The sequence below is a fragment of the Ambystoma mexicanum genome, chromosome 9, assembly GCF_040938575.1.
Source record: "Ambystoma mexicanum isolate Mex_15411 chromosome 9, UKY_AmexF1_1, whole genome shotgun sequence".
NCBI classification, from domain to species: domain Eukaryota; kingdom Metazoa; phylum Chordata; class Amphibia; order Caudata; family Ambystomatidae; genus Ambystoma; species Ambystoma mexicanum.
Genome location: NC_090931.1, coordinates 826,709,711 through 826,728,916, shown reverse-complemented (window position 1 = coordinate 826,728,916; position 19,206 = coordinate 826,709,711). Strand labels below are relative to the sequence as shown.

Sequence of the window (19,206 nt, the reverse complement as noted above, 5' to 3'; positions counted from 1 at the left end):
CAGGGGCAGGCAGGGCACGTGCGGTTTCGGTTCCCTGGTGCCATCCCAGGCGGCCCTCATGCGCAGGTGTGCAGGCGCACAGCCCAGCCCTGGAAAGAAAAAAATGCGCAGGCAGCGCCAGCGTCAGCGTGCTGTGGGTGGTGGCAGACGGCAGGCAGCCAATTCATGCAAACCACCCAGGTGGATTCACGCGACGCACATATCCATATCCTTCCACGTCAAAGAGGCCCTATCCACAGAGGCCTACCGGGGGATGTCCCGGTGTCCCGGTGGGACAGTCCAGCCCTGTTGACTGCACTCACGCTCGGGTGCTAATTACGGTAAACTCCACAGCCGGGGGCAGGGGCGTAGGAGACCCATAAAATCTGGGGGGGACAGGGGACACTTTGGGACTTTTCTTTCTTTATTTATTTATTGTTTTTTAGTCAAAGAACTTGACTTTTTGCAAAATTAAAATAGCAGTACGTATTAAATCACATATATCATCACTGTATAAAACAAGAGAAAAGAAAAAGAAAACAGAAGAAAATTAAGAAAAAGAAAAGCAGTTCAGTCAAGAGTACAAAATTCTTTTATTTGTCATCTCACTTCAGAAGGTTGAGCTCATGTAAAAATCTTACCACTTCCCAGGTCAAAAGGCTTTCATGGCCTGCGCATAGCTCGTCCCAAAAAGATTGGGTGTCCACCCACCATTCCTGGCTTGTCCACAAATCTCACAAACTGTACAACCCTCTTAACAGGGGCTTTGCTGCAGACACAAACCACAGAGTAAAATGATCTGTCAATTATTTTGTAGTAAGTGATGATCATGAGCATTTGTCCAAAAAACCAAATATTTTTTTTCGCCGTTCGGTACACATGATAAATTGTTTTGCAATTGTTTGTATGTCCACCAGATCCATTATATCTTTGTGTATATTGCACACACAAACATGATTGAGTCTTTTCTGAGTCATTGTTGTGCGCAGCCAGGTTTTCAGTCGTCGTAAAGCACTAAAGCTCCTCTCAGCCTCACAGGAAGACACTGGAACAGTTAGGAGGATCCGCAGTAGCTTCTCAACCTGTGCAAAGAAAGCTCTTTCTGTGCAAGGCATCCGTCGAAAGATCTCTACCAATTCAGAGATGGAAGAATATTTATGGACGCTTGATAATGTTGTTAATTGTGCCGAGAAGAGGGGATATTCAATTTCTGGATACTTAACAATATTTTCTGCGCTTCTGCCCGTTAGAAGCAGCTGTTCAATGTGTTCATACATTTGGATGCCTTCCTGGTCAAAACGCTGCTTAAGTTGAACAGAAACGGTATCTAAAAGTTCAAAATACTGTGGTCTGTAGTAGTCCTTTATGGTTCTTGGATGAACATTTTCAGCTAATCCTTCATCAATACGTTTTGGAATGTGGCGTCGTCTGGGCAGTTCTATCTCCTTCAGTTCATATTTTGTCACCATATTGTTATTGTACATTAGTAGACTGTCAAACGATTGTTTGTTGCGAAGTTTTAGGATGGCACTGTGTGTGTGATTCACAGATGCAAGTAATCCGGATACTGTTTGTTGGTTTCCTTGCATGGCAATATTCAAGCACTCAAGGAGCTGCATGACTTGGACAACAATCTGCAGGCCTAAAAAAGTTATTCCCTCTTGAAATTGTTTTAATAGACCACGGGCACGAGCGGGCACATCACCACTATTCTTGGAAGCTGCCATTTCTTCTAATGTTTCCAGAATAGCCTCATAATTATCCATTACTTTTTGTACAGCTTTTACCCGAACCGTCCAGCGCGTGGGACACAATGGCTTGATTTTGGCAACCTTGGCTGGACCTTCAGTTGATTGCTGGACAATATCTGCAAATTTTGTGCGGCATGTCATAGATTGCCCAAACAGATTACCAAGCTCTTGAACATACAGTATTGCATCTTCCATTATGGAACACTGTTGTGCTGCAGCCTGAATGACTAAGTTTGTACAGTGAGCTCCACAATGGACATACAATGCAAGTGGTTGTTGTTGCCGTATTATTGCTTGTGCACCATGGTACTTCCCTGCCATATTTGCTGCACCATCATAAGTTTGTGCTCTAAACATTGCCAAAGACAGACCCTGACGACATAAAACATCCTTTACAATGTTAGCAATTGATGCTCCGCTGGTATCCTCTGCTTGGTAAAGTCCAATAAAATCTTCATGTGGCCAAAGATCTTGGTTTAACATATCGGATACAAAAACATTCTATTCTTGTTCTTGACCAGATATATCTTGTGTTCCATCAACTATAACAGCAAAGGGATTGTCTCCAATACTATTACGGAGTATATGCAAAATTGCATGAGACAATAACTGCAGAACTTCATTTTGGATGTCTGGACTCAAGTATTCAGCTCTGCTTGATGTGATCCATTGTTTCAGACAAGGCACATCATCTGCTCGTGCCTCGAGAACTTGCCTAAAATTCCCATCTTTGTCATCATGCCCACGCAGGGCAAGACCTTGTTTGGCCAGAAGAGCAATCGTGTGAATTATCTTGTTAAGACAAAACCAAGAATCTTGTTGTTGCTTTTTTACTTGTTGCCAAAGTTGTGAATCAATTGGTTTACTTGCTTTATGGTGTGCCAATTGCTTTACAGAGTATGCATGAGCAGAATTATTTTGATGCTTGTTGAACTTTTCTAGAGCCTTTTTCCAATTGTTGAAACCAATAGTAACAAACGCTTGCTCAGCGTTCTTCGAGAGATCAACCAGTTTCAATGCAGCAGACTTTGCACATGGGAAGCAAATAACTCCTTCCAGTTTGGTACTGTAGTGCAACCATGGAAAATCTTTGAACCAGCTTTCCTGAAAATGCAATACGCGCTTCTTCTGATTTTGGTACTGCACTACAATGGTTTGAACTGGTATACATTTCACAGATGGGTGATTTGGAACTATTGCACTTAGAAGAGCTCCCTCGTCATCGCTATCTGAAAGGCTGGTTGATTTTGGTTCAACAAAGATTTCACAGTTGTCCTGGTCATCTTCCGCATTGCCAGTTGTTGCCCCAAGGATATGTTCTGCTCCATAGATCCTTTCGCCATATTCATTTGTGGGCGTGGCTGGGAAACCGTCATGTGAAGTCATTGCAATGCATTCAATTGGAACCTCATCAGTACATTCAACTTCTGATCCTACCTGTTGGTCAAGGGACTGCAAAACAGGCATGTTCTCTGCTTCACTGAACTGTTTTGGAACAAAGAATTTACGAATGTCCATTCTGAAAAAGAAAAAAAGAAGACTACATTCGGAAAGAGAAAAAAGGGACACTATACAGCTATAGCAATTCAGCCAGACATGGAATTGGCAATGCAATGTTACCATTTATAAAAAAGTATTTGTTGTGTACAGTACAGTGTACCTATACAAGATGCCTACTCCTGTGACTTTCTCACAGATATGTTGATGCCCAGGGTAGTTGGGTGAGGGAGTGGGAGTAAAAAGGCACACTGAATGCCACAGTGAAAGTTGATATAGAAATGCAATAAAAACATCCACTCGCCAATAAACACTGAGGGGTTGATCAATTTCTTTTAGGGCCATAAACCTATAGTATGTGTGTGTGTGTTATATGTGTGAGTGGCTTGCCAGAAATATATTCTGTGTCTCGCTCTCCACGCAGGGCCATTCCAAGGACTTGTGGAGGTAAGTTCTGCAATTCAAGTGTGGGAGTGGGACCAATGTAATGTGTGTAGGGTGACCACAGGAAATGAAATCATGGGGAATTACATCACTAGAAAAATAAATTACTTACATCTATAAACATAGTTTCTCGAACAAAGCAAGGTGCCCGGGCAACATGCATCCCCAACCCATTTCATCCTATTACCATGCTGGGTGGGAAGGGCAGCAGGGCACACAGATGAAAGGCATTCTTAATTGGGCATTGCCAATGCCAACAGTTTTGGCTTTTGTGTAGGTCTGGGAAAGGCATTTGCCAGGCACTGTCATAGTGGTCTTAACTGGATTCTAGCAGCTGCAAGGTGGTGAGAGTACCTGGGCATTATGGACATATAATAGCACTGCTAGGTGAATGCCTGATAATGATAAACAAGCTGAAATTGTTGGCTTTGCCAACGCGTGTTTTTAACAGAACGTCTGTGAAGGACATGCATAGTGCTTATAAATCGATTGGCTGAAGGTAGACCTGGGTACATAATTTTTATTACACGAGTAGCGGGTTTGCAGATGCTTTCAAAAAACACTGACAGGCACTTGAGTGCAAAGTTTGATGGTAAGGTTTGAAGGTTTGAATAAAGCAAGCACAAACAGTTCCCATGACACATGCGCTTCACTGCTTCAGGTCTTCAAAGTTCTTTTTTGAACCAAGGACATATGAAGCACAATGTTAGATCCGCACAGAACAACATATTTATTTATAAAGTTTTGGAACATGCACATTGCTAGCTTTCCAACACCGGACACTTGCCTAACACTGCACATCTCTCAAGCTTATCAAAAATCTCTTCCCTCTCCATACATCCTCTCCTCCTATTCTATGTTCCACTAATCTGCAGACTGGAGAACCAGGCCACAGAAAACATATTCCACACTTCGGACACGTGGAAGTACAGTATTCAGTTATATACTACAGAGGCAACTGCTGTAGTATATAACTGAATAACAAATTACATTGACTCACCAAACCGATCACACATGGAAATTGAGTACCAGCTTGGTCTACCTTCCCGTTACACACTATCTGAACACAACACTACTTCCTGCGTTTGTTGGCTGTTCTGTAGTGCGCTTTTTTACTGATGGCCAGGCCTCCCAGTATAACCTCCCTTGTCTGACCTGGCAGGTGCTGCCACACTCTTTCAGAGGCATACTTCAGAATCACCCTGGATTGGTAGAGTAACGCCCAGCCTCATCGGCCCTTGGGGATCTTCCCAGCGCTAATATCTGCAGTCAGAATCAGATCCCAGTATATCTGCCTGGTGACGTTTTGGGAATCTGGACCTGGAATGTTGCTTTGCTCGCCTCACACCTACATTCATAATGCTCAGTGGAACAGTGGGAGAGGCATTTGTATGCGAAACCTGTGTTGTTGATGGGTGCAGGTCAGAAGTACCTGATTCCTGTCTGCCAATCTGCTTTCTATGGGGTTGGCAGAGAGACTTGGGAGTAAGTAATCCTTAAGGATGAGCACAAGATCAGATACACTATAGGGCTTTGGGTCTGATTAGCCGCTGGTGTGGGAGAGTGTGACAGGACTAGAGAGGAGAGTGTAGTCATGGCTCGGTTAGTGTTGATGTGCTCATGGCTAGGCCTGTTGTGGCCGTCTGTGTGGGGTTTGTGTGTGTAGTGTAAGGTGTTAGGAGACATTAGAGGAGAGACGGTTAGTCAGGGAAAGGTGGGAGTGGGCCTTACAAGGCAAAACAACCTGCAACCCTACCCTCCTATCTGCCATTTGCAGATAGGTACCATATCTCTAGCTCACAATTTCATCTGTCAATCCCTCGCTCTCTCTCGCATGCACGCTCTTTCTCTCTCCTCTCCATCTCTCTGCCTCTCACTCCTTTCTCTCTGACTTTCTTTCTCATCCACGCTTTTCCTTTCTCTTGCTCTATCCCTTTCTTTCTCTCTCTCTCTCTCTCTCTCTCTTTCTCATTCTCTCTCTCAAAGAGATACTTAGCATCCCATGTGCAAAAAAAAAGAATATGTGAATTGGCAGATGAGAGAAAGGGGGCAGTCGGGAGGACACTCCACTTAATCCACTTAATCCCATTTTGTCTTCATGCTGGTTGGCAGGTGGGAGATGAATCTAGTATGCTCATGGATTATTTATTTATTTATTGTTTGCTTGTTAGGCGCTTATACAACAAGTAAATTGTGTTTCAAAGCACCCACAGGGCAACAGGAAGGGAACGTGGGAAAAATAAATATAACACTATAAAATAGAGGCAGACCTGCTAGGCCTTGTGAGCATTCAGAATGTGCAAGTGCAGAGAGAGAGAAGGGGTAGTGGATTAGGGGGTAGGTTCTAGGTGTATAACGTGGGAAGCGCTAGGGGGTGAGCTCAGTGGAGTGCTGGGTATTTTGCCCGTCAAGGATAGGGCCCATCTTGGACAGGGAAAGAAGTTGTTTGTCAGGCAGTCGGGGCAGTGGCCAGAATCACTGTTGTCTCCCAAAAGCTCTAAAACTGTTCTCACACAGGCCAAAATTGCATTTTTCCCGACTCAACTCACCAGGGTTTCAGGCAGCACCTGGATTTCCATAGTGCAGGCCCAACATTTTAGTGTGGGTCAGTTTTTGGCCAAAGTGGGCATGTTAGATGAGTTACTTCACTGTGCAGCTTGTAGTTTTGATTAGTGGTAACTTCACTGTGCGGCTAGTAGTTTTGATCTGTGGTACCTAACTGTGCGGTAGTAGTTTTGATCGGTGGTAACCTCACTGTGCAGCTAGTAGTTCTGATCAGTGGTAACTTCACTGTGCGGCTAGTAGTTTCGATCAGTGGTAACCTCAGTGTGCGGCTAGTAGTTTTGATCAATAGCAACTTCAGTGTGTGGCTAGTAATTTTGATCAGCGGTAACCTCACTGTGCGGCTAGTAGTTTTGATCAGTGGGGCATCCTCCGTTATAAGGAACTGCCCCATTTCCTTGCATGCCCATTTCATCAACACCCATTTGCCAAAAATGTTTTACCACAAAACTTGATGGGGGGGTTGTGTTTAGGCATTTAGAAAGGTAGTTGTGGTGTAGGGGTATGTGGAGGAGTTTCGGGGGGAGATCTTCCCCCATATTTTTTGCAGTAAAATGTGGTAAAAAAAATCTAGCAAATGGGCTTCGAGGAAATTACAAATATCCCGTCATAACAGTGAATAGCATGCCTAAACCACCGACGAGATGGATATACAGTAAGCAGTGTAGCATTTGTAGAAGTGATGAAAGTGGATAGGAGGCACATAGTCTGTGAGTGAGGAGCAAGAGTGCCACAGAATGATATCCTCTCCATGAGAAAGGGGAAAACAGCATCGGCATTGTACGGAATATGCCAGTGAGCTAACAAAGACACTAGTAACGCGTCTTAAATCAACAAGCTAAAAAGAAACAGCAGCGGCTGCGTAAACAGTAGTTAAACACAAGCATGCATACTGAGGCTGCGTAAACAGTAGTTAAACACAAGCATGCATACTGAGGGTGGCTACATCATAAACCACACATGGCAGCAAACGCGATGTTACCAAACAAGACTGTTGGTAGGAAAACAGAAATTAACTTAAAAAAAGTAGAACATTCTGAGAAAGTTTTTCTTTCTGTGCATGCATTACATTTTAAAGTGGTTATTCACTGCACCTACCAATCAAGTAGATGTTATTTTCATATTTATTTGAAGGGAGAGTAGTTTAGACAAAAACTCTGTACATCAGCACGTTACGGCTGTAAGAGTCATAGCAAAAGTGGGTGCATCACAATAATATTGAAGATGCCTTGCTTCACTTTTTCTGCCATTTTAATTTCTGATCCTGTCATAGCCACTTATTTGTCTGAGAGTGCACAAGGCCAGAGGTGGCATGCAGCAAATGAAGGGAAAAAATGTATATGCCAAAAGTGTGCCCTCTTCTATTATTCCTCCTACAGCAGTAACAATATGTATGCTGTTCTCTAAGCGTTTCTAAGAGAAGATCTGTTAATGATCTCAGATGAGCATTCTCAGTGCAATCTTCAACTTAACTAATAGCCACTACATGGCAAAATGACGCTCTCGCTTCAAGCAGGCCTTTCACAGGATATTTAACCTTCTGAAACATGGCCTGCGCAGTGGGGTCAGTTGATGCCATATCGAGATTCTCCACCACTGAACTCATTAGGTTGCCATGCAGATGGGCTTTTTTTCTATAGGTCCTGTCTATCGCCTTAAGTGTGTCTTAGATTTCTGTAAAAGGTCACATTCAAGCAACAAATGTAGTAGCAAGACTGAGAGGGTGTTTCCCTGCGCGATTGATGGGTACTGTCACACACAAGCCCAGCACTGCGACGCGAAAACCGGGCAATGCATCCGGCCTTTCCATGCTGCAAATGCAATTCAAAAAGTTGGACACTTCAATTCAGCAGCCACTATGTATAATGCGCCCCTGCTACGAGTAAAACAAATACTATGAATTGTATTTTTATTGGTCTTTCAGAGGGCCATTTCTAATTTAATTATTAAGTTTCATGCGCAGGTTTTTAAAAGCTACTAAAAACGTCATGGCATCTTTCATAAATGATACTTTTATTTGTACGACATATTTTTGATCACCATCCTTTAAAACCAAATAGGGCCCGGGCTGGGTGCAATACCTGTATGAAAGCATGAATATTTAGACACAACTCTGCTGCTGGCGAAATAAGTTTACCTCGTGCCCTGTAGACGCTACTGCTCCAGAGGCACACAGAGGGACCATTACCCGTGACTTTTTAAAGTTATGAGTTAACTCTTTAAATTAATGTTTCCGTTTTTACCTGCATGAAGGGCCTTCGTGTGGGTCACGGGCAATCTTGCAGAGGCTGGAAGCACACAGTCTCACACTGTAGTCACGTTCTTCACAGAGCCTCGGGAAGCCAACAGCACACGTTGCTGCCTGCTGCCTTGGCTTCTGAAGATGAGGGAGGCTGGCAAGGTGCGCAGTAGTGTACTGCGCAGTCCAGCCTGGCCTGGCACGTGCCATATTCCCTGGGGATGGGGGAGGAGGGGAACGGGAACGCACGAACAAGAGTTGTCAACAACTCCTACTCGTGGACCTGCGTTGTTCTCCTCCCCCTCCCCCCACAGTGTTGTTGTGTGAATCATCATCTGCAGTGCCAGCCAGGCCCATGGGAATGGAATCCACGGCCTGCGCTGCGTGCAAACTTCAGACAGAGTCTGAAGTTTGCACGCATTTGTGCACACACTGGACACACAAACTCGGTGGGAAACTGGGGGGATAAAGGCCATTGTATCCCCCCCACTTAAAATTGTGGGGGGGGGATTTATCCCCCCCATGTCCTACGCCCATGGCCGGGGGCAATTATGGCTTTTATGGAGCCTCCTTCTCCGCCCTTGCATGCTTCTGATCACACTGATAGGTCAGGCTTCCTGTCCCATCAGAGCCAGCACTGCCTGCTCCTGTGGGTAATTATTAAAGGATAAACTTGAGGACCCTGTCACGTTCTTTCTCATTTATTCCAAGACTTCAGACTGCTGCTATCTGTTATGAGTGGCAGAGCCTAGGAGGATGGGGGGGGCGCGTGTGGGGCAGATGGGGCAGCCGCCCCGCTCCCCCCAGTGCCCAATGCACCCCCCAGCCTCCAGCTGGCTCCCTATTAGCCCCCCTTGCACCAAAAGCTGCCTCCTCTACTGTCTGTTATGGCATTTTAGAAGGTTTATCTGTACATTTCCAGTAGGGTAATTGTTATGTCTTGTGTCTCCCTTGACTCGGTACTGCATGAATGCTTGCTTGATGGAATACTGTGGAATGTTGTGGTGTGAATGCCCCTGTAAGTGCCATGAATGTCCGTTGTAGTGAGGCACAGCCTGTGAGAGTGGATGCCGGTGCATGACTTCTTGTACCTTCCTACTTAACTTACCTATTGACTTACCTGCTGTATTCACCTTGTCACCTGGAACCTAGTAAAGAAGTTCAATTCCCTACCTGAGTTGTCAGTCCTCTTTCACACCCTAAAAGTAATCTCTTTCGATAAACCCTGTATAATTGGGGTGTTTCATGCATAGCTGTGTCCAACATATGTCTGCCATCATTTCTTGAATGCTAAATATATTGTTATAGAAAATCTATAAGACTAACAGGCAATTAGAAGAAAGATGATTTGTTACCCGGGAAGGTGTGTCTAACCAATCAGAGTCTTTGGAGTCAGAGCCTTTCCAGTGATAAGTCCTCCTGATTATGAAGACTGTGGAAGCTCAAGAAAACCTTTAGAGCAGCCCTAGTTGCTTGTGTCGCCCGGGCTGCCCACTGTGGTGTACGCGGTACCAGGAATATCAACTCAAAAGTCTTTAAAAGCAGGAAGTATCACGGGTCTTACCTGCTAAGACCACTGGAAAGCATTTGCTCCCCAATCGATAGTCTTGCACTTGAGACCATAGGCACAGCAGACTGTTTTCTCCAGGGATAAGACAAAAAAGTGAAAGCAACATGGCAGACGCCGACTTTGATTTGCTAGGTGGCCTACCATTGGAGGCGTAATTGGACGTCAGCTAACAGCTAAATATGTATGTATAGTATTGATACAGCAAGAACCTAGCTATGAAGCAGCAGAGAACTGTAAAAAGGTAAATATGAGGTTTTCTTGGGCAACGATATGCCATGGAGTCTCCTAAGGTAGCCACAATGCCTGCACATGTTTAGGCCCTTTAAGGTCCCTAGCACTATGAGAGAAACTCCCTCAACAGTAGGGTCTTCAGTTATTGCCTGCATTCACCTTTCCCGGGGCACTGAGAGCAACAATGGCTGAAGGTACAGGCTTTCCTGGATTTATTGATCACAGGCCCGGGTTACAGGCCCAAGCGGAAGGTCTCTGTGCCATTACTGCTTACCTCAGATATCAAAGCTTAATTATGTTTACAGAACTAAAAATTGCAGTAAACTGGAATCCCAGTGCGGTTAACCAAAAACAATGGGTCAGTCTAAAAGCCAGCTGTGCACCTAGTACGTGGGTTATACCCTTAACCACAAGAGACAATGCAACACATAGGTACTAGTGACATGCGATTAGCAAAGGAGTTGTATTCAATGTCTTGAGTTTCAAGAAAAATCCACCTGACATTGCAGTGTTTGCAGCCATTCACGTGTTTCGACACATCGGGCTTCATTACGAGTTTGGAGGTAGCCACGCCGTTTTTACTGGCATGGCTACTCCCAAACTCGGGTCCGGGTCCCGAAAAATGGGAATTACCGGGCCATTCTGACATTTGCGGGCCCGATAATTCCTATTCGCGGGACCCGGACCTGGTACGTCCCCATTCTCATTTGAGCCCCCACAGGGCTCAATGGGAATGGGGAGGATGGTAACAACGGTCCCATTAATAACGAGACCATTGATACCCTCCTGTTCTGCTCGCGGGTGGCGCTCTGCACGTCTGGTCTGACCAGGCCTACAGAGCAGCACCGCAAGCAGAACTCGGAATGTTGCAGCGAGGTAACAACGGCGCCGGTAACACTACCGGCGCCGTTGTTGCTTTACTGCAACACTCATAATGAGGCCCATCGTCTATTATTAAGGCTGCCAATGAATGCAAGGGACACTACAAAGAATATATAATAGGTAAATAAACTAAGAAACAAAAAACAATGATTTTGATAGCATGTCAAAATGCATAAACAAACAGTTGAATCGATCAATGAATAAATATACCAGAGATAGGATGGGTATGCAGGTAGGTTTACAATTGATCATGGAATAACAGAAATTTAAGTTAGTGTAGTTGTTACCATGATTGTAATAAAACATCAAACGATTATTGTGTTTCTTGTGATTAAACTGTGGTGGTCACTGTGCTAGTTGTCATGTAACATACTGATTAACAATTCTGGTGCATGTGGGAAACACCCAAATACTGGTACATGTAAGGGTATTGTTTTTTAACTGAGGGCCCTTGTTCCCATCCTCCATCAAATACCAGGCATCCATGAAAATTCCTCAGAGAGAGAGAGAGAGAGATGAGAGAAAATCAGGTGCCTCGAATGTTCTTGGCAGTCTTTATTAGCTGTAGTTTACAAGACATGCTCTGGACACACTCAAAAACATGTTGCCTTCAACCATCCTTATATAGGCTATTTGGATGATGCAACATCCTTATGCAAATGGCTACCTTGGTCAGATTATGCTTCTGATAGGTCATCTTAGAGAAAAAAAAACATCCCTTCAGTATCAATGGATGACTTATCTGGTGTACAGCAAGCCCACATTAGCATATCTGGATTCCACAATTTTCTGTGATGCACAACACTGATAAGATTATTTTAGATTTGGCTCGACATGACTATGACACCTTCATCACATCAGTGTCTACACTTTATCTGATTGTTCGAGGTCCTGCCAAGTTAGGTAGTGCCTTATACTGCAGAGAAATAGATATGCTCTATTATATGGTGCCAAATAACCCAGATGATCTCTTAAAATGGTCTGCATGACACACATTGTGCCCTGCTTCATTAAGAACATAGATACATGTATCAAAGTTTCCCTTGCTTTATCTGGCTTCATCATTAATCTTGTCTGCCTTTCCTGCCAAGTTCCATTTTTAATCGAACAAACCCAATTATCTCACTGCAAGATGCTACCAAAGACTATCTCTAATGTATCAGCCTCTGTTGCTTGTCTGAAAACTCTTGATATGAGTAATAGTTTTTCACACCTGGCTTAGAACTGGACACCATTTTACTTGAGTTATCCATTTTGGAAATATATTTTTGTCTGATACTGTATTAATTCTTCAGGGAGCTATTATTTATTTATTTAAGCATCTCACAATTGTATCCCCTATTCATAATAAATCTTTATAGACTCATAGTATGTGTGTGATATTTAAAGCACCCTTCATTTCCTGGGTCATCCTAACCCAAATATGTGCAGTGCCATGTGCACTTTTTACCTTAAATAAAGGCACTATAATCCTGATTTCTGCAATAATAGAACCATTTGATCTACCTATCATGTTATCTATACTCAGTTGAGGGGCAGGAGTTGGCACCCCCTATACATTTTAATGAAAATAGCATTTTTGTGTTTTGGTTGGGGTATCCTCCTGCAAAATTGTAATGTGTATTCATAAGCGAGTATCATGTAGGTGAGTTAATGCTAATGGAGATCTAGTGCATATAAGTGGCAGTGTGGATTATATAACCAAAACACTTAGAAACTCGCCCTGGTATAAGTTTGGGCTGATCTGTAATACAAGGGCAATACATTTGTATATGTTATTATTAGTGGCCTAATCTTGGTAATGGCGGCATCAAGAAAGGTCTGGATCCTTACATTTATAATTGGCTTCCCCCTTGGTGTAAACGCTTCCGGTATTCCGCACCCTGGAATGAGCTTGGAATGCTGTTGAGATCATTGTTACCAGTATTATCTTGGTGTCAGCGTGGGCCTTATTAGGCGTAGGTTAATGATATTAACATGCGTTTACCTGGTAATGGTATGCACTATTGTTAGCTGGGAAGTGTCCCTTCACAAGCATATTCACGTGTTGGCAGATGCTCATTAAAATACGAATTGGACTCCTGAAATAAATAGGAGTGTGCCATGAAAGCCATTCTGGTCACCTGATCTGTTATTACAGGTGCATATACACATGTAAAGTTAATATTAGACTAACTGTGGACAAAAGATGGGCTCACTTGTTATGTTATGTTGCATGTATTTATTAAGCACAAATACACTTGAAGGCACTTTGGTGCTAGAAGCAGAGTTTCCTATTAAAAGAATTTAGAACAAAAAGATTTTCAGTGACCGCCGAAATCCAAGATGGTCAACTGTTGCGCAGACAGAGAAAGACAGGGGGCCTCATTACGAGTCCGGCAAAGGCCGTGCCGGAAAATCCGGCAGGCTGCTGCCAGACCGGTAATACCATTCCGCCTCCGTGATTGCCGGAATCACCGGGGCATTACAACCCCGGTGACCTGGTAATTCCAGCGGCGGAATTCTGTAAATCCCCATTCCCATAGGACTCCATGGGGATGGAGACCATGGAAACACCGGTTCCGTCTATGACAGAGCCGGTGTTTCCATGACCGCTTGCAGTCGGGTGGTGTTACTTCCTCCAGGTCAGACCTGGCGGGAGTGACACCTTCCGCCTGCAGGACTCGGAATCAGCCTGTCCGGAAACAACGGTGGCGGCGGATTTACTGCCACCGTTGTTTCCGGACCGGCTGACTCATAATGAGGCCCAGAGTGTTCCAAGCTTTAGCGCCAGCCACCGAAAATGCGCGACCGCCCATACGAGACAGTCTAACACGAGGCACCAGCACTTGGAGAGCAGCCTGAAAGCTGAGAAAACGGGCAGGAACGTAGTGTGGAAACTTAACCTGCAAGTACTCTGCCCCTGATCCATAAAATGCACGATGGATGATACACATGGACTTGAAGAGAATACGTTTCTCCACCGACAACCGATGAAGCTGTCTCGATAGAAGAGACATATGAGCACCGAACGGGGATGAAGGATGGCTCTGGCTGCGGCATTCTGAAGAAGTTGGAGCCAGTTAATTAGAAAGCAGAGCTGTGCCAGATAGAGTGAGTTACAATAGTCAATCGCACTTAAAACACCACCAGGGCTTGACAATTTGCTGGAAAAAACAGAAGAACTTTCCGCAAAGTACTGAGCTTGATGTGGCTGATTTTACAAACAGAACCTACCTGTTCGTCCATTGAAAGTGAGGAGATAGTTTTTACCCCCAGATTTCTCACAGACGGTCACGGCAGAGGGAAAGGGCCAAGTGATGGTGGCCAGAAATTCGTGGTCCAAAACAGAAGAGGAGAGGTAGTGCATCTTCCGGGGAGGCTGATTTAAGATGAGAGATCGCCTCAACAATATCTGAATCAGAAATTGGGGGGAAGAGACACCTCAGACATCACAACAATGTCCAGGTGGCTATCCTCAGCAGCGATGTTGTCACGAATGGTCACAATTGTAGTACAGAAAAAAGAAGACAGCCGTTCACAGAACTCCTCTGACGGCGGTACCTGAGGCCCCGTCTTAGAGGGAGTAGATAATGACTGGACCAACTCAAATAACGCCTTCTGTTTATCAACCGCGGCCTCCCCCTTATGGCTAAAGAAAACCTTTTTTGCATCAATAATTGCTTTGTGATACGCTGAAAGAGACTGACTGAAAACAGATTTAGTTTCCAAGAAGTAACTCACATGCTACTTTCTCTCAGCTTGCCTACAACATAATTTGCTAGCTCTAAGTTTGTCCAAGAACCAGGGCTCGGAAGGATGATTTTTCTGTTTACACAATTTCAGATTAGCAGCTGCCATAAAAGAGGCCTCCAAAGTATCCAGAGAACACCGGCCATTGTGACCACACCGCGATTTAAGTGAGGCCACTAACTCCTGGTTAGATACTTTATAGCAGCTGCGTTTAAGAATAGCTGGTTTAGGAGGGACTCAAATGGGCACCTCTTGTAAAATAGACAAGGGCACCAGTAAGTGATCTGACCTTACTACTGGACAAGGAGTAGAAATGGTAGTAGGCAGTCTAGGGGCAAAAATGAAATCCAGAGTATTACCCCGTTGGTGAGTCGACTCCGAAACCAGTTGAGAAAGCCCCAAATCAGACATCAGGTCCAAAGATTTGGCTGCCTGCCCATCAGTGGCCAAATTCGCAGGCAAATTAAAATCACCAACTATCAGCAAGTTGGGATAAAGCGACTGAAGTTCCAGCACTAAAGCCAGAAATTCCAGACAAAACAGACTGCTAAACCCCCAGAGGCTGACACACCACCAACACAGAGAGCGTTGAAGTGGGGGAGGAAGAAATCCAGGCCAAAAGGCATTCCATCTTGAGAGAATGCTTAGGTACACTGCACACAACTTTGTATTTGGCTTTATACATAATGGCCACCCTCCCCACCCCACCAGGATGTGTTGCTTTACAGTCAACGTGTGCTTGGTAGTCGTAACCTGTCATAATGGTGTTATAGTTACAACAGATTGAAAAAATATAACATAAATTAGCTTCTGAAGGTAAGGGGCAGATGTCCGGTCAGGAATCAACTGCGGCGGCATCCGCGTTCAATAACACACAGGCACCATGCTGTTGCAGTGTTTATACTGTGTTCGCGTGCATGTTCACGTCACTCAGTCATTACGCCTGCTGTGCTCCGGCAGCTAGACCGTTCATACGGTGAAAGCGAAACTTATCTTCGTGCTATGGTGTGGTGTAATGTGATCCAATTAGGTGCAGTATATTGAATAAATGCTGGTAGCCCTGTTGGAAGCTTGTCAATAAATAAGTAAACATTGTGGGGCACTGTTGCCCTAGCATGTTTACCCTGCATTTGGGGAGCTTCAACTGTGCTGTTTAATAAAAATGGTGACCTGAAAATAATGAATACTAGTTCTACCATCTGGTAGGCAAAGATTAAAAGTATCAACAGAAACATGACACCTCAAATTACCTAATCCCCATTTGACATTGGTTAAATGGTACACATGTCCTACCGAAATGACAAACAACAAGTAGGGCAGGTGTGGTAATTGTTGAGTGACAAAATGGTTCTATCCCAAAAAAACATGCAACTTGTGTTCTGAGTTGAGACCCTCAGATGTACAGCCTAATAGGCAAATACATTTGGATTCTAAGCCTCTTAATAGGCGTATCACATCCCCTCCATGTTTGCCCAATTTGTGATTTGTACCTGACAACTTCCCTTCCACATGTATGAAGAGGCTGGCTGTGGATTACTTGCACCAGCCTTCTGCCTGCACACAAGTTCCGTTCGTCAATTGATGTAAAGGTACTCTGAGACAGTATATGAATTAAATACCTTTATTGCCATTAAAGATACTGTATGAGCAGCCCTCCGCATCCAGCAGTCAGCAACCACTAGTCCAACTGATTTCTCTGAAGCCCACTTCCACACAACCTCACACTCCACATTTCATCCCATACATTCCATCCACCACTCTCAGCACCCATCTAACGATGCAACACGTTGCCCCTCCTTCCTCACACACATCACCCTCTTCCCACTTTTGCCACACTCCCCAAATTCCAGACCTGCACACCCTTGATCCGCATAGCCCCCTCCATTACCCTTTCATTACCCTTTCAATCTGCACAGGTTTACTATACAAGGGATCACCCTTTTGTTGAAACAATCCATTTTTAATCCTTGCCCAGTCACGCAAACGTCAGTGACCTTCCGTCCCTTACTCCTGTCCGCTCTCCACAGCCACTCCTCCTTTCAGTGATCCACACCTCTCCTGTGCCCTCCATCACACAATCGGACTTTCTCGCTCCCTCCCCAGCCATGGTGGCATAATCCAACTGTTACCATTCCTACCTCTCATCATCTTAAATGGATTCACACCCATGGCTGAATGTGGAGACATCCGAAAGCATATAAACACTCTCTCACAGCCTCTCCCTTGTTTCCCCCACATACACCAGCCATCCTTATTGCATCTATTATACTCCTGTGCACTCTCTCAACCGCTCCATTACTCTCCGGGTGATAATGAGCTGTCCTTTAGTGCGCAATGCCACACTTCCTCAAATAGTCCCCAAACACCTTTCCCACAAATCGACTCTCATTGTCTGATGAGAAGCTTCCTGGAAAGCCTTCCCTTTAAAAAATCTCATCCAAAAACTCTATTGCCATGGCGGCTTTTACTTCTCTCACCACCTTCAACTCCACCCATCTTGACAACACATCCACCGCTACCATGATGAACTTACCATGATTTCCTGCAACATCCACTGGCCCCAACACATCTATGGTTACCTTGTGTAACATGCCCGTGGTACCTATGCTGTAACCAAAGATTGCAAAAGAGCCACAACACCCTTACCTGCACATGCCCTTTTGCACTCAATACAATCCCCAAGCCACTGCTCAACATCACAGTCAAACCCTGGTCACCAATAATCTCTTCTTAACAACATCTTTGTTCTTGTCACTCCTATATGCCCGGCATGAACCCTAAGTACAAACTTTGCCCTCAAAGTTGTGGGAACTACCACTCTTTCTCCATCTGTACAATAAACTATCTTCTACACTTAACTTCTCTCTAACTTCCCAATATACTCTTTCCCCTCCGTTCAATCTCCACTTTTCTTGACATTTTGATTCCACAAATTGTGTGCTGCCTGCACAATGCTATTGTCATATCTCATTGCAACTTCCCATTTGCCTTTATCAATAATTCCATTATGTGTTACAAACACCATATGAGTTACATCCTCTTTCTCCTTCTCTTCTTGACCGCCCCATCGAGACAAATGATCAGCCAAAACATTCTCCCTTCCCAGAATGATTTCCATTGTGAAAGCATGATTCTGCCTAGACACCTTATCAAATCCTTTACACTCACATATATTCTTCAATGGCCTATGAACCGAACGCAAAACAAATTCTGCCCCCACACAAAATTCCTGAATTTCTTCAAAGCCTAATGACAATCCAAAGCTTCCTTCTCCAATGCTGAATATCGTTTTCCCGGGCCATACAATACTCAAGATGCATGGGCAATAACCTTCTCTTGCCCTTTTCATGCTGTCGGTGATAAAACCGCACCAGTGTCCACTTCACTGGCATCAATAACTATTACTGATTTCCTTCCTGTATCAAATTGCTCAAGCACCTTTGCCATACCAATCTCCTTCTTTATCGTCTGAAATTCCTACTCACTTTTACCATTACATACAAATTCCTCTCCCTTTCTTAACATATTTCTCATCTCGCCCACATTTTTGGTAAAACTCTATCATTCCCACAAAGGATTGCAGTTACCCTTTATTTTTTGGAGACTCCACCTTTCTTATACCGTCTACCATCTCTTTTTTGGCTTCACCCCTGCTGCCGATATCTCATGTCCCAAATATTGCACTGATTCCTTCCGGAAAACACACTTCTCCTTTCTCTTTCCTTCAAGATATCCAACTCCCTTCCCAATATTTTTTCATGATCTTCCACTGTTTCCTCACAAATCAAAATATCGGCCTGAAAACAGTAGACCCCCCTAAACCCATCAAACAATTTGTACATAACCTTCTGAAATATGGAAGATGCTGAAACGAGTCCAGAAAGGCATCCTGCAAAATTGGAAAATCCCCTCATGCAATACAAAAGCAGTATATTTTTGCGATTCCTGTTCAAGCGCTACCTGGTGATAAGTTGATGCTATGCAATTTTGTGAAAACCCTCCCTTTCCAATCAAAGACAACATTTCTGACATATTCGGTAATGGGTGCCTTTTTCCTACAACACACTTGTTTAGTTGTCTTAAACCCACACATAAACGCAATACAACACTGTGTCTCTTCACCACAACCAGTCCATTGAACTCTACTTGCCCTTTCAATTATTCCCATCTCACACAACCTGTTGAGTTCCTCCTTTACCCCTTCACGCAGAACCAATGGCACAGGGCGTAGTTTAGCCGCAACAGTCACACTATCCTCCTTCAAAATAATCTGTTGCCTCATCCCTTTTATTTTTCCCACATCCTTCAAAAACACACTT

General features: G+C 44.2%; 2 protein-coding genes across 2 annotated transcripts in view; one reads left to right on the top strand and one right to left on the bottom strand.

The window, feature by feature from the left end:
- ITGB2 (integrin subunit beta 2) overlaps positions 1-19,206 on the top strand; it is a 588,196-nt gene that overhangs the window by 346,222 nt on the left and 222,768 nt on the right. The gene's annotated exons all lie outside the window — the stretch shown is intronic.
- On the bottom strand, positions 554-8,610 carry LOC138488668 (zinc finger MYM-type protein 1-like). Its single transcript, XM_069615851.1, has 2 exons — positions 8,477-8,610; positions 554-3,249 (listed from the first exon to the last, which is right to left on the bottom strand). The coding sequence occupies exon 2, from the start codon at positions 3,246-3,248 to the stop codon at positions 2,232-2,234; it is 1,017 nt and encodes a 338-aa protein (XP_069471952.1). The 5' UTR covers position 3,249; positions 8,477-8,610; the 3' UTR covers positions 554-2,231.

Coding starts and splice junctions, on each gene's coding strand:
- LOC138488668 (XM_069615851.1), bottom strand. CDS start 3,248: ATGGACATTCGTAAATTCTTTGTTCCAAAACAGTTCAGTGAAGCAGAG.